This window comes from Hippocampus bargibanti, linkage group LG06, assembly GCF_051943395.1.
Source record: "Hippocampus bargibanti isolate YZ-2025 linkage group LG06, ASM5194339v1, whole genome shotgun sequence".
Lineage (NCBI taxonomy): Eukaryota > Metazoa > Chordata > Actinopteri > Syngnathiformes > Syngnathidae > Hippocampus > Hippocampus bargibanti.
In genome coordinates, this window is record NC_142739.1 from 23,541,749 (window position 1) to 23,557,820 (window position 16,072).

General features: G+C 38.3%; 1 protein-coding gene across 2 annotated transcripts in view; it reads right to left on the reverse strand.

The window, feature by feature from the left end:
* nbeal2 (neurobeachin-like 2) overlaps positions 1-16,072 on the reverse strand; it is a 63,638-nt gene that overhangs the window by 7,633 nt on the left and 39,933 nt on the right. For both annotated transcript variants that reach the window (XM_088997713.1, XM_088997714.1), the window contains 21 exons: positions 15,325-15,468; positions 13,918-14,244; positions 12,854-13,003; positions 11,180-11,337; positions 10,812-10,936; positions 10,613-10,727; positions 10,282-10,439; positions 7,512-7,645; positions 7,320-7,427; positions 7,134-7,229; positions 6,883-7,007; positions 5,001-5,141; positions 4,795-4,925; positions 4,041-4,150; positions 3,841-3,958; positions 3,683-3,780; positions 3,486-3,599; positions 2,181-2,267; positions 1,965-2,074; positions 251-423; positions 75-169 (listed from right to left, as the gene is read on the reverse strand). In XM_088997713.1, the coding sequence (XP_088853839.1) occupies positions 75-169; positions 251-423; positions 1,965-2,074; positions 2,181-2,267; positions 3,486-3,599; positions 3,683-3,780; positions 3,841-3,958; positions 4,041-4,150; positions 4,795-4,925; positions 5,001-5,141; positions 6,883-7,007; positions 7,134-7,229; positions 7,320-7,427; positions 7,512-7,645; positions 10,282-10,439; positions 10,613-10,727; positions 10,812-10,936; positions 11,180-11,337; positions 12,854-13,003; positions 13,918-14,244; positions 15,325-15,468 (2,817 nt within the window). The remainder of the gene's footprint in view (positions 1-74; positions 170-250; positions 424-1,964; positions 2,075-2,180; positions 2,268-3,485; positions 3,600-3,682; positions 3,781-3,840; positions 3,959-4,040; positions 4,151-4,794; positions 4,926-5,000; positions 5,142-6,882; positions 7,008-7,133; positions 7,230-7,319; positions 7,428-7,511; positions 7,646-10,281; positions 10,440-10,612; positions 10,728-10,811; positions 10,937-11,179; positions 11,338-12,853; positions 13,004-13,917; positions 14,245-15,324; positions 15,469-16,072) is intronic.

The window sequence follows — 16,072 nt, forward strand, 5'->3', positions numbered from 1 at the left end:
CTCGGTGAAGTTCACAGGATCCTCATATCACACGGATGGAACAACATGCCTTGACCATCTTTTTTTGTTTTTACCTGCTGTAGGACCTGCCACACAATACAGGATGTATCCCTTGAGCCTGAGATGAGGTAGATGCCACACAGATCCAAAGCCAAGCATGTGACAACATCTTTGGGGAACCAAATAGTTCAAATTAAAAAAATCCTGTTTTAACAATTTTTCAAAAGAGTACTTATGCAGGTGTCCCTACCAATGTGTCTGCAGATCCTGCCCACCAGCTTGCCTTTGCCAAGCTGGGTAACCCGCAGACTGCAGTCCCAGTGTCCTCCGCTAAATAGCAGACGTCCATCATTGGACACTACTAGAACCTGAGCGTTGATCTCCACGCCGGGTGAGAAAGGTCCGCCAAGGAAACGTTGTGTCCTGAAAATGAACAGACCGAGAGCATGTGGGCTGTAGCTTGAAAGTTATTAGAATGAGCGCATTAAAAGCGTCACTCGATTCAAATTACATCTCCAAATGGCTCCAAACCGCATTGTTAAAGTTTTTTTGGGGGGACTGTGTATTTGTTATTTGTCTTCAAGGTCAATTTAAAAGGAGTGACCCTGAAACATCCCAGATGTTTACTTGCAGAAAAATCATCCAGATGTTCTTTCTCTATTTTGTTGATGATCTGTGTCAACTCCAGTGCCAGGGTTTTTGTCATTTTCACTCAAATTGCAGGACCCACAGAATATTGAGTTTTAGGACTACATAAACATTCAATGAAGCGTTAGAAACCTTAGACTCTCTTCTTTCATCAGAGAAAAAAGAGTTAATTCCTAAATTACATGGATGTGGAGTTATCTTAACTTCAAATGGGGGCGGCTGTCCAAAAGACAATGCAATACATACATATTGGTTTATATAGCGCTTTAACAGCAGCTGAAGCTGGAACAAAGCGCTAACATGGAAAAAAGGGAAATGCTGCCTCCTTGTGGAAGGGAAAAAACTTCATTGGCACCCCCAGGCAAGAAAAACCAAAACCTGAACAAATTCGAGAATGTTGCTCCACGTCATGCTTTTCAATTAACTAATAAATTCGGGGATGGCAGTGAATGCTATTAACTCATTCACGACCAGATGGTGTGCAAAAATGTGTCCACTCTAGTGCCAGAGTTTTTGTCATTTTCACTCAAATTGCAGGACCCACAAAATATTGAGCTTTAGAACTAAATAAACATTCAATTCAGCGTAAGAAACCTTAGACTCTCTTCTTTCATCAGAAAAAAAGAGTTAATTCCTAAATTATTGGGGTCTGGAGTTATCTGAGCTTGAAATGAGGGCGGCTGTACAAAATACAACACAATAAATATATATTGATGTATATAGAGCTAATACAACAGCTGAAGGTGGAATCACATGGACAAAAGACAAATTCTGCCCCTCGTGGAAGGGAAGAACATTGCGAGAGGTCTGACCAGCACTTTATAGCAAGAAAAAACAAAATCCCAAAAAATTCACGAATGGCGCTCCACGCCACATTTTTAAATTCCCAAATAAATTCGGGAATGACAGCAAATGAGTTAAAATGTCGTAAGATGATTATTTTTACTTCACGCTCTGTTATTTATGAGGCATGTGTGTGATATGTAGGAATCATCTCACATTATTTGACATGCATGACATTGTTAAACTATCTGGAAAATGTTCTCATCTTTGTCATATTTTTTTTCCAAGATTTACAGTACAAATGTATTTTTTTTCCACTGCTTTCTTTCCTTTCCTCTTCCTTTCATAACTTTGCTGCTGTGTTACTTCCAGGTTGAGTGAACGCTGGCGCAAATGGCTGCCGCTGCTTACCCGCACAAAATAATTATCCCATGACTGTAAAGTGTCCTTGAGAGTTTTGAAAGGCGCTTAGAAATTAATTTTATTTATTATTATTATTATTATTATTATTATTATTATAAAAAAGCAATCACTTGGGATTATTAATGGTTGGGTCCTTGGTGAAGGTGAAGTAGTTGGCGATGTTCTTGTCATATGGCAGCCAGCTATGTGTTCCTATCAAGCCATTGGAGCTCACCGTTACCTGAAAATACAAAAGGAAGCTGATTAAAAAATAATAATAAAAATAAAGGTGTGGATTTTAGCCTAGTTCGCTCCCTCCACGGCGAAGGTGTTGAGCAAAACTCTACCAGTATATCAGAGCCATGGATGATGGAAGACCGATTCTGGTTCTTTGGTACGACAGCTTGGACTAAGGGAACGCCATCACTCACCACCTGAAATTAGAAAAAAAAAACGTACAGGTCATGATATTGTCATGATCTGGTTGGCGACCAACGGGTAGCGACGTCAGCCCTGCCTGCAGCCTCGCAGGTGCTAGTCGTTTTAATCAGTGATACTTAAAAGGACTCCCGGCACGACCATCCGGTGTCGGTTCATTGCTTTGTCTGCAATCGCATGCATTGTATGCTGTGCATGTGTTTGTTTAACCTTGGCGGATTTTTACACTTGGTTTTCTTTTGATACTTTGTATTTTTTTTCTGTTCAGTTGATTTTGATGCTTTACATTTTGTTCCTGCTGACTTTATTTTAATACAATTGATCAAACACAACCTCCTCCTCCCTCCTGCCTGCTTTTTGGGATCCGCACCCGCCATCACCACCTTGCAAAACGTGACAGATATGCTATCAGATATTAATAATACTAATGACCTGTGCAGTCTGCAGCTGGATGGATGCATGGCTTGATGAGAAGAGCGTCGATGGGCATGTGGACCTGTCGCGGCTTGGAATTGAAGCGGATTTACTGTACGTGGGACAGGAGCTGTGACACAGTCTGTTTTCATCAATGCATGCTACAGCTTCGTGTTTGCTTTAAACATTTAGCTTGTAGCAGACGTGCACATTTCACCATGACGTCCCTGAGCCACTGGAGAAAAGGACACTTTGATCCTCTCCTCTTTCATCTATCACTTTTGTGTTGTGTCACATCAATTGTTATTTAGTTTTTTGTTGTTGTTTTTACTTCAAGATGGTGCCGCGAGAGTGGTTGCCTTTACAGCAGCTCCTGTATTTTGTTTTTCTACTTCTTCTTTTCCTATCCTCTTACTATCATCACTTTATTGCTGTGAAATGTCAATTTCTCCACTGCGAGACTAATAAAGGCTAATCCAATCCAATCCGATAATAATATGCTGTGTTTGATTGCGACTCTGCCCTTCCTGTGTGGAGTTTTTTTATGTTCTCCCTCATGCCTGAGGGAGTCTTCTCCGGGTATTCCGGTTTCCTCCCACATTCCAAAAAACATGCATGGCAGGTTAATGGAACACTTTAAAATTGCCCCCAGGTGTGTGCAACCAATTCAGGGTGTACCCTGACTACTGTCCACCAAATTACAGTAGATGTTGAAGAATCAAACATGTCATCATGAGAAAGCAGCCCGGTGACAGTTAGTAAAACAAACCTGGACAGATGTGTGGATGCAGTAAGTTTACCTCCACAAAAGGCCGCAGTTTATCGAGATGATCAAAGATGTTAACCGGCATCGCGTCCAAGCGGCACTGCCGCCTTGAAGCATTTGAAGTTGACATACGAGGTGGGTGAGGCTCCTGTTTGCAGATGAAAATGTGACTGTAGCTTTTTAGCGATCACACCATAAATAGTAAGTTATGAGCTCATTGCAAAGTCGCACCTTCAACAACTGGCAGGGCGTTTGCCCAAAATTACTAATAATGCCTTCAAGTGCCTTTCGCTCTGTCTCATCCGCAATGGCGTCCAGATCAACAGCTCCTGCAGAAAACCCCAGTTTTATTTCTTTGTTTTTCCTGATCACAAAAAAGCATGTCGTACCTTCATAAGTGCAGTAGTAGAAGACATTGAGGGCTTTCACAGCATCTTCACCTCTCTGCTTATAACCGAAGATCAGGTCGATCCACTCGTGTAGATGACACGACACATACTCACATTCCTAAAGTCAAATCGAGCGATGTCAACTTGGAAGAGTCATTTGAAAGGAGCAGAGGGAAGAGCATCGCACGGTAACTTCTCACCAGAGCTTTTCTGTGCTTTCTGATGAAGTCTTCCCTCGACGCAGCCCAGCGGGGCAATAGAACGTCCTCCACTGGATCCAGAGATATTTGTAAGGATCCCAGGTCGAAACCTGCGACAAGGAGTAGTGATTAGAGTATTTTGTGAGATAGACGACTATTTTAGTGCAAATAACACATCCTGTTCAGTTCCGCTCAGTTGGTGTTGCTTGGGGAGTAATGCTAAACAGGTTCAAAGTGACTATCATCCACTTGAACAATTAATATTAATATTAATATTAATATATATTTTTGAGGATCTTGTCACGTTTCAGTTTGGGTGCTACTGCGGGGTCCCGCCTGCAGCTCCACATGTATTGGTCGTTTTAATCAGTGGCAGTGAAAAGGACTCCCGGCATGGCCATTCAGAGTCGGGTCACTGTTTATTTCACCCTGACAGGTTTGTTTCGTCTTGACATGTTTTATTTGTGGTTTTGTTTGCTACTTTGGACTTCTTTGTTCTGATGACTTTGTTGCTTGAGATTTTGTTCCTGCCGGCTTTATTTAATATAATTTGTCAAATACACCCTGCGCCTCCCTCCTGCTTGCTCTTTTTTTGGTTCCACCACCCTCACCATCTTGCAAATCGTGACAGATCTGAACTACTGGACTAAAACAAACATCTACCATGATATTCCGATGTACTGTGATGTCTTACATAAGACTAAATGAGGCGCATGCTTGGTGTCATGCATCAGTGCAACACATATCAACGCACCATTCATGTTCTGCAGGATTTCGGGGAAGTAGAAGAACTCCGGGATGAGCTCCTTGACATCAACTGGGCTTTCTATGCGAGCTTGCCAGGCTGCCGCCACCGAGTGGAATTGTCGATCTGCACAGTCGAACCTAAATCGAGGTGATCACGTATTTGTTTAGAATTGGAGGGAACCTGGTGGAGGGGGGGGGGGGGGCAATTCCCACCTGCCGCTCTGCAGTTGGATGTGCAGCGTGGTAAACGGCTCCATGCGGATCATGTAGTGCATTACTCCTGCTGCGTTGGAGTAGTGTGTGCCATAGTGGAATTTGTCGATGGTGCCCGTCGGGTCCTCAAAGCTTTCATATCTGGAGGAAAACAATGAGTTAGCTGACGAAAGCATTGTGTTACTAGTTTCACCACCCCTACCTCAAAAATAAATAAGTAAATAAATAAATAAATGAAATGAAGTTGATTATTTTTCAAGTGATGATGGACACATATTGTTTTAAATCCACAATCTAAAACGCACTCGACTTGGTTGTTTTTTCACCATAAAAAAACATGTATCCAAGATTAATATCTTGTTCAAGCCTGTTTACGAGCGCTTTTCAGCAGGGGTTATGAAATCTCTTTTCCTCACTGAGATAACAGTTGAAGTTGAAACACACACACATACACATATACATATACATATATATATATATATATATATATATATATATATATATATATATATATATATATATACACACACACACACACACACACACACACACACACACACACACACACACACACACACACACACACACATATATATATATATATATATATATATATATATATATATATATATATATATATATATATATATATATATATATAAGGCACACTTTTTTCCATATATAAGGTGCAATGGACTATAAGGCACACCTTTAATGAATGAAAACAAATATGCAAATGTTATATAGAAATATATAAAGGTTTTCCAAATATAAGGCACACATTATAAGGTGCTAATGTAGAGAATGGGGTTACACACTACTAAAAGTATTGCATGTACAAAAAAATGACAGAAGACCGAGCTGCAAAACTGCACAAAAATGTTTAATAAAAAGGACTGTACATAGTGCAAAGTATAAAAATATAGCATAAAGCATAAATGAAAGTGTAGTTACTCTACATAATGTGGTGTAATTTACTTATTTATTACTTTATTTATAATTTAATCATGTATGTATGTATGTCTATATCAATGTACCGTATGTATATATGTATTTATATATGTACTTACTACGACTAACTACTACTACTACTACTAATAAGAAGCAGAATAGTAATAATAATAATAATAATAATAATAATAATAATAATAATAATAATAATAATAATACATTTTATTTTTAAGCGCCTTTCAAAACTCTCAAGGACACCTCACAATCACGGGATAAGAACATTTTTTTCGGGTGATCAGGTTTCGGGTGATCACAGGCAGCTATTCGCGTCAAGGGTATTTATTTATGTACAGACATTCCCCAACTTAAAAACGAGATACGTTCCGAGTGGTCGTTCGTAAGGTGAATTTGTTCGTAAGTTGCTTCAGTGCTATATTTTGTATGGAATGTATGTTGAAGGCTTCTGTAAGTATGTTTAAGGTTTATATAAATATGTTTAAGGTTTGTATAAGTCACCTCTATTGGGTTATACTGGAAAAAAATAAACATTTAATAAAAAATATATGCTCTATAAAGATATGTACATGCACAACTGGAGAGAATCCTACATATATTACCGTTGTTCGTAACTCGAATGTTCGTAAGTAGGGGAGATTTGTATTTATGAATGTATGTGCTTATTTATTTATTTTACTTACTTACCTACCTACCTACCTACCTACCTACCTACCTACCTACCTACCTACCTACCTACCTACCTACTTACTTACTTACTTACTGTGCAGTCTGTTAAACAAAATAACTTTCTGGAGAAACAGTCCTCATACATAAACTACCGGTACTAAATTCTCCATTTTGCTAATTTTTGTCATATCGTTTTCTGGTTACACACAACTGATCATCATAAAAAGGAGATTGAAGGCCAAGTTACTTCTCTTTAACTGCCTGTGCATGGCGAGGGTTGACCACACCGACAGGTTTGGACAAGTCTCGGAAAACTGTCGGATCTTCCAGATCCAGAACGGGGGAAGTGTAGTCGCAGAGTATCCAGGGGAACTGAATAAACATCATACGGACATCATTTGTGATATGTGTGTGTGTGTGTGTGTGTGTGTGTGTGTGTGTGTGTGTGTGTGTGTGTGTGTGTGTATGTACGTGTGCACGGACTGTTGTGTGTCTTACCACAGGATATTGCGATAGGTCATTGTAAGTGCGCCCAGCGATGGTGTTGAGTTGCATCAAATATTCAAAATTAGATATTTCCCTGCAGACCCATTTCTGTTCAACACATGAGAAACAGATCAGCACGAGATGGGATGTTTAGCAAATAATAATTCCACACCAGAGACTAAAATTGGCAATAAACACCTGTGTGAGGCCTGATGCTTTCAGCAGCTCTTGGGGTGATCGGGATCCAAAATAAAAAAGGTTGGGAGGACGCAGGCCTAGAATCCTTGAATACACTTTATTACGTAACTAAGGAGAGGAAAGATAAAAAAAAAGTCTGTTCAGGGATTTGGAATTGGCCTAAAGTGTAAATTGCTGTGAACTTTACATCACCTTTTTCTTGAAGTTGATGAAGTAGTGAGCCTGATCGATGAAGAAGAGCTCCAGTGCAGATCGACGCAAGTTATAGCGCCTCAAATGGACCTCCCGGAGCTGAGACAGAGGGCGCTTGAAGTCGAAACCAATTCCTGCAGGGATGGACAATATTCATGAACATACTTTGACTTAAATACCGCATATGTACTTCATTCTCACATGGCCACAACATTGTATACACGCGCCACATCTAACCGCATCCAATGAAAACTCAGAATCCCACATTCTGGAAGTCATTATCTTTCTTTTTTTCCTTACTGTAGTTTTACAATGCTTTGCATTGTATCGTGATAACTGCTGCCTATTACTGCATACATGTATTTTGTCCTGATGTTGCTAAATGCAACAAAATGCATTATTATTATTATTATTGTTATTATTATATAAATAAAGATAAGAAAACCTTTATTTGTGTCACAATGGAGAAATTCCCAATTTACACCTGTAAAAATTAGGAAAGGGAGAAGTACAAGGACAAAAAGAATAGAAGTAAATATAAATGATGAAAGAAATAAAATAATATACAATTGAAAAAATAAATTAATAAAATAAATATAAATGACAAAAGAAAAAAATAATAATACACAATTAAAAAAATAAATTCATAAATAAAATACATATTTTTTCAAATATGCATATATTTGAAAAAAAAATATGGAAAAGGAGAAATAGAAGAAGACAAAATATATACATAAATAAAAATGGTAAACTTAAATTTAAGAAATAAAATGAATGTGAATATATTTGGAAAGGGAACTATGAAAGGGAACAATAAAACATATGTAAGTAAATATAAATGATACAAGAAAAAATATATATACAATTTAAAATGAAATTACTAAAACAATAAATGTGATATATATTTGAAAAAAAAAATTATGCAAAAAGGCACAAGGATAAAACTCTCGATCACTTCAACCATGTTTTATGGGAAGCTTTGCTCAAGTTTTTTTCGTAATAATTTTTTTTGAGTGTTAACATTAAAGGACAACCGACACCATTTTTTTTTCTTTCCTAACTGACATCAAAAAAACGTTTTATAGCATCTAAAATACCCAAAACATGCAGGCTGATATTTGTAGTAAATGCAAAACACCAATAAAAATGACTTAAAGTGCCCCGAAACTACAAAATGACCTCGGGGATGGAGAGTTTCAGAAGGTCCCGCCCCCTTGTCTGTGACGTCACGCCAGGACGTCTTGCCTTGCTCGAGAATCAAAACAATGGCTTCAAATTCGGAGAAGATGCTTTGTTGTTACTTATCCAGTTTTGAATATGATTCAAATAGTTCTGAAGAGGAAAGCATAAATGTTTGCAATCGATTAAAGAAGTCCTTCCGTCTCATTTTGAGGCGTCTGGACTCCAATGTAGCGCCCAGAAAATGCACAAGATGGCGCCCAAACTCCATTGGAAATGAGCTGATTTGTCTGCTGGGAATTTGTGTCAACGAGTATCAAATAGTAGTCTTGGTGCAACACACAACGATTCAAGTACCCAAAATGCATTGTGTGTCGCTTTCTCAGTCAGGGGCGTTCCCTCCGTGACGTCACATCAGGGATCGTCATCAACTCGAAAACGAGACTTCCTGAATATTCAGCGCAAGTCTTAAAACGAAGAATATAGCTATATGCCGTGGAATCTTTGTAAAATACGCTCACTAGAAGTAATTTTACAAAATATGGACACAACTTGTCCAAAGGTGTCGGTTGTCATTTAAATAAATTGCAGTTGAAATTGCAGGTTTGAAAGAAGAGGTTAAAAAATTGTGTATTCTGTTTTCAAACTTGTGTTTCATAACTTTGCTGCTGTGAAATGTAAATTTCTCCTCTGCGAGACTAATAAAGGCAAATCCAATCCAATCCAAACATCAGACACACCTCCCTCTTTCCTTTTGGCAATTGCTTTATCACAAAGGTCAATATGACACACACACACATACACACACACACACACACACACACACACACACACACACACACACACACACAAATTCCTGTTTCAATGGTTTTGTGAGGTGTAGATAACTCCAGATAAGGAGTGAGGACCACTGTTGCTGCTAAGTTTAGAACTAGTGTTACATTTGAACACTAAATGTCACCCCATTTCCCACTTAAACTTCTTCAAAAACAAAGAAATAAAAAGTGGACTTGAAACTGAAATAACAGCAGGAGTGAGAATTCTGAATGTGTACATTCAAAGTCCTCACCCCTGTAGTGAATTTGGTTAAAATATTGTTTTATTTTTTGTGGTATGAATTTTTTCCTCTCGTGAACCACGCACACACACACATAAACAAACACAGTGAGTAAAATGTGTGTGTATCCAAGTGAAATCAAAATACATACCAAAAAAATCATTTTGTGAAGAACTTTCTGAAACTATAACAGATTCATATATAGACCCTTTAGAAGTCTTTACAATGAAAAACTTGTGAGGACCGGCCAAAAGGTCCTCACTTGTTAAAAATGTCCTCACTACATGTGGTATAAAATGTCAGTGGTCCTCACAAGACTAGTCATACCCGCACACACACACACACACACACACACACACACACACACACACACACACACACACGCACACGCACACGCACACGCACACACACACACACACACACACACACACACACACGCACACGCACACGCACACGCACACACACACGCACACACGCACACACACACACTCCAGGTGTATATTTGGGCATTCAATAAAATTGTACATCACTCACCCTCCTCCGTTTCCTCTTTCTCAACGCTGCCATCGTAGAAATAAAGGTGGTGAGTGGTCACCTCCAGGCGGCCTTGAACCTTGGCGACAATAGTGATGAGTTCACAGTCTTCGGATAAAACCAGCTTTTCCTTTTGGCTTTCATCTTCGGCCTCCACACTAAATGCAAATGTAAAAAAATTACTCATTGTGTTAAGTTCATCCTGTCTACTTGATATATAATTAAAAACAGATTTCTTTCTTACAGACAGTGTTTAAAAAAATACTATTTGAATTGGACATGTTGTTTAGTGGCCTATGATAAAAGCATGTGATTTAATGAGTGAACTCACTTGTTATTTAAAAAAACGAGATCCTCTTCTCCTAACTGGTCATCTTCCATATCGCTTACTTTGGCTTGTTTGGCAACCGCCAAAGGCAGGGGATCCGAACGTGGACTGTCCACCCCTGGAAAAATAAGGACATAATTGTATTTTTTTAATGTATTTTTCAAAACTGGCCAAATGCATCATGGTTCAGTATTTAACACACCCATGTTGTCCCTTTGGGCACTGGCCTCCGTGTGGGGATCATAATGGTGGTTGGGAACAAGTTTGAGGCGCATTTTGGAATACGTCTCCGCACTGGACAGTATCCACTTGACCTGAGGCTGATTTCTGCAGAACGTAAAGAGAAAAAAAAATCAAGCATGTGTTTCTCCGTTTCTGGAAATAACCAAGGAAGTGAGAGTGGGGGGAAAAAAACTGAAGGCCAGCCAAGCTCCCAAAAAAGTAAGCAGGAGAGTTCTTTGAGCCGCAAAAAGATTCCAAGGGAAAGTGGCAAAGCAGACTTTTAAAAGGAATGCAAAGCATGTTTGGGTAAAGCGAATAAAAATAACAGTGGCGGCGAGGAAGTCGTACTTCTTGGCCCACACTGCTCTTTCGCTAGTCAACAGCCTTCGTAGAGCCTTCCAGTGCTGCCACACTACCCCCTGCTGGTTGGAGCTCTGCTTCTGCCAACTGACGTAGCGCCCGTTCTCGCTTCGAACGCGCTTCAGGTAGGGGTCGACGATTAATTCCTGTGACGGTGCACACATGAGTGTCGGATGAGTGTATAGGTCAAATGTAAGACAAAAGTACGACTTTCAGTGTCAGTTACAGTGAGGGTAAATCCTTTTAGGTGTGAGGCAGGGTTGTCCTAATTAAACCCCAAAACAAAATAAGGTCTATTTTGTATAGTTTTAAGGCTTATTTAGTAGAAAATTATGTTTTATGGGGACCTGGGAATTGATTATTGTCATTTTCAATTGTATTTATTCTAATTTTCAAAATTTGGGCAGATAATATTTCAGGCATTTTTGTAGTCTTCAAAATTTTGACAAATAATTTTTTCAGAGATTTTTTTAATTTTCAAAATTTTGGCAAATAATTTTCTTGGATTTTTCTAATCGTCAACATTTTGGCAAATCCTTTTTTCTGGGATTTTTCTAATTTTCAACATTTTGTAAATACATTTTTAGGGATTTTTTTAATCTTCAAAATATTGGCAAATAATTTTTCAGGGACTTTTCTAATTTTCAACATTTTGGTAAATAATTTTTCAGTGAATTTTCTAATCTTCAAAATTTTGGCTAATACATTTTCAGGGATTTGTCTAATTTTCAAAATTTGGGCAGATAATATTTCAGGCATTTTTCTAGTCTTCAAAATTTTGACAAATAATTTTTTCAGAATTTTTTCTAATTTTCAAAATTTTGGCAAATAATTTTCTTGGATTTTTCTAATCGTCAACATTTTGGCAAATCACTTTTCTGGGATTTTTCTAATTTTCAACATTTTGTAAATACATTTTTAGGGATTTTTTTAATCTTCAAAATATTGGCAAATAATTTTTCAGGGATTTTTCTAATTTTCAACATTTTGGTGAATACTTTTTCAGTGAATTTTCTAATCTTCAAAATTTTGGCAAATACATTTTCAGGGATTTGTCTAATTTTCAAAATTTTGGGAAATAAATTTTCTGGGATTTTTTTTTTATCTTCAAAATTTTGGCAAATATATTATCAGGGATTTTTCTAATTTTCAACATTTTGGTAAATATTTTTTCAGGGATTTTTCTAACCTTCAAAATTTTGGCAAATAATTTTTCAGGGATTTTTCTAATTGTCAACATTTCGGCAAATCATTCTTCTATGATTTTTCTAATTTTTAACATTTTGGTAAATGATTTTTCAGGGATTTTTCTAATTTTCAACATTTTGGTAAATATTTTTTCAAGGATTTTTCTAATTTTCAAAATTTTGGCAAATAATGGTTCAGGTATTTTTCTAGTTCTCAAAATTTTGGATGTGGATTATTCCGCTGCTGTAAACGTTGTCATTGGGTACGACAAATTAATGTTTTCTTGAGATGACCACGTCACTCCCGGGTTGAGTGAACGCTGGCGCATGTCGCTGCCACTGCTCACCTGCAGAAAAAATATCCAGTGACTGTAAAGTGTTCTTGAGAGTTTTGAAAGGCGCTTATAAATGAAATGTATTATTATTATTATTAAATGTTGCGGTTACCGATGGCAGCGCTGCACGTTACCGCTACCTGAAACTTTGCTTTACTGTCCGATCTGTCCTTGTCTCGTCTGAAGGCTGTACTCATGAGATCGTCGAAACAGGAATTCCAGAAATTGGACATGATGTCATGACTCCTTCCAAACGTGTCCAACTCATATTGCTCCATGGTGGGTCGAACCTGCACATGGAACATCAGCAGAAAAGAAATACGATCACAAGATCCAAGATTGAGATCTTTGAATGTGTTGATAACAGGCACGTTAAAACATCTCATGATAAAATCGAAGAAGTCATCACTGTAAAACAAATGTCTTAATATGGACAACATTAGACATATAAACATTTAACATATAATATTTAATATTATAAGGTGGTTGTGGTTTGTATTAGGGGAGAAAAGTTTAACATAAAATCGATTAGCTATCTAGCTTTCTATGTATTTAAGTTACTTCCGGGTTGAGTGAATGCTGGCGCGTTTGGCTGTCGCAGCTCACCCACAGAAAAACTTATCCTGTGACTGAAAAGTGACCTAGAGAGTTTTGAAAAGCGCTTATAAATGAAATATATTATCATTATCAACGTTTTTCCAATTTATTAATAATTAAAATGGTGGAACAACCGTTATATTTGCAACTATTTATTTAAAATATCCTGTTAAAGAATGTGAACATACACATATTTGCATATATGCTTATGAATTTAAAACAGAAACTGTTGAATTAATTAATGTTAATTATTTTTATAGCTAAAAAAGGGAACAAAACTAATATTTTTCTATCTAGCTAGCAAACTAGCTAGCAAGCTAGCTAGTTCGTTCACTAACAAGCTAGCTAGCTCGCAAGCTATCTATCTATCTATCTATCTATCTATCTATCTATCTATCTATCTATCTATCTGCCTTTTTGTTCATTTATTTAGTCTTTTTACATTCAATGGGGTGTATTTATTCTACACACTGTGAAGGGCTTGTAACTTCATGTGTTCCAGTGGTGTCAGTTCAAAATGTTTTGATAACCATGTTTTGGAAAAATATTGATTTTTTTATTTTATTTCATGGGCAGGTAACTCGTGAAATCAATCAAATCTGCCTACCTGCTGCTGGTAAAAGCTTTGCCATTCCAACGTGTGGCAGTAGGCCTTCAGATCTTGGGCAAATGTAGTGCTGCCATTGGTGATGGGCAGACTAGGGAGCAGCTGTTGGATCGTAACTGGATCTGCATGCTGATCCAAGAGGGCTCGCACCACCGGGACCACCTGGGAGAACATCTCCGCATGCTCAGTGTTGTTGATGTCCGTCGCGTCCTTGTGTGGCCACAGGGGGGTGCTAATGCGGCCTAGCAGGAAGCAGACCTCCTCCCAGCTGAGACACAGCACAGTCTGCAGCAGACTGTGAAGCTTCACAAAGGCCATCACACACACCTGAGGAGGAAGGAGGACTTTTTAAAAGGCCGTCGATTGAAATCGATACATTTGTCAGTCTCTATTCTCTACATTTGATGCAGCACAGTGAGTACCGTACTGTCTGTATAAGGCGCAGCCAAAAGCCTTGACTTCAATTAATGACCCCCAACAAAATGAATGATTTAAAGGACAACCCACATATTTTTTTTTGTTTCCTATCTGACATCAGAAAAACGTTTAATAGCATCTAAAATACCCAAAACACGCAGGATGATATTTTTAGTCAAATGCAAAACACCAATAAAAATGACTTAAAGTGTCCCAAAACTACTTCAAAGTGACCCCGGAAATGGCGAGTTTCAGAAGGTCCCGCCCCCTTGTTCGTGACGTCACATCAGGACATCTTGCCTTGCTCTAGAATCAAAACAATGGCTTCAGATTCGGAGAATATGCTTTCTTGTTACTCTATTTATGAATATGATTCAAATAGTTTTCTGAAGAGGAAAGCATAAACGTTTGCAATCGATTAAAGAAGTCCTTCCGTATCGTTTTGAGCCATCTGGACTCCAATGTAGCGCCCAGAAAATACACAAGATTGCGCTCCGTTGGAAATGGGCTGATTTGTCTGCTAGGAATTTGTGTCAACTAGTATCAAATAGTAGTCTTGGTGCAACACACAACGATTCACCATCACATTATTTATGTTTTCCTTCTAATTTCGCCATCAACAGGGATCAACACGAAGTTTTCAGACCAAACAAAGTACCCAAAATGCATTGTGTGTCGCTTTCTCGGTCAGGGGCGTTCCTTCCGTGACGTCACGTCAGGAATCGTCAACACCTCGAAAACAAGACCTCCTGAATATTCAGCGTGAGTCTTAAAACATAAAATATAGCTATAAGCGGTGGAATCCTTGTAAAATGCGCTCAGTAGAAGTAATTTCAAGTGATTTTACAAATTATGGACGCAACTTGTCGGGAGGTGTCGGTTATCCTTTAAATGTCTTTGACGTGAAACCCCAGAAAAGGATCGATATTTGTAATGTGTGAACCATTCAACGTGACTAAAATATTGCAGGTGATAAAAGGGATAAGTAACCTGTGACTGCTGCTGTTGGATATAGCCGGTGATGATGCGTAGGCCGATTTGGGACATCTCCTTCAGTTCTGTACTGATGGGGCCGCCAGGGGTACTGTGCCAGGCTTGCAACTTGTCCAGTAGGTTCACAACCCCTTCAAAAATCTGTGATGAAGCGGATATCAACAAAGGATTTGCAGTGAAAGGGTAGACCTCATTTTAAAGCCAGAAAAACTTCAACCTGATCTGAAAGTAGAAAGAAGTAGAATTTTTAACAGTGGCGGACCGGACCATAAAGGCCTGCAAAGCCTTCTCTGCTGGCCTAAAAATATCTGAATCACGGACTGATGTTAATTATATTATATATATTGTCCATGCATTCTTATTAAATAAATAAAATATGTCTTTCTGCTTCCTTTCATTACTTCTCCCACCTGTTGCGCTGCTTCGAGATTTGTGTTTTCGTATTTAAAAATGTAACCAATCACATTCCAGCCATCATTTGTTACCAGGGTCAGAAATCTACCAGACGCCTTCATAATCAGTTCTGCAGGCCCTGTTGCATCAAATATGTTGATAAAACTGTTGCTCTAACCAATCGGATTTCAAGTCGGCAACCCAAAAGGGGTGCTTGTCAATGTCAGAGTTTTCGCAAACTATGATTGACTAGTCACTAGCCAATGATTGTTTTTGCGAAAACTGCTCTTATCACTAGCCGCTAGTGACAAGAGCATACTGACCAGAGCTAGCACACTGCATCTGTAGCGAG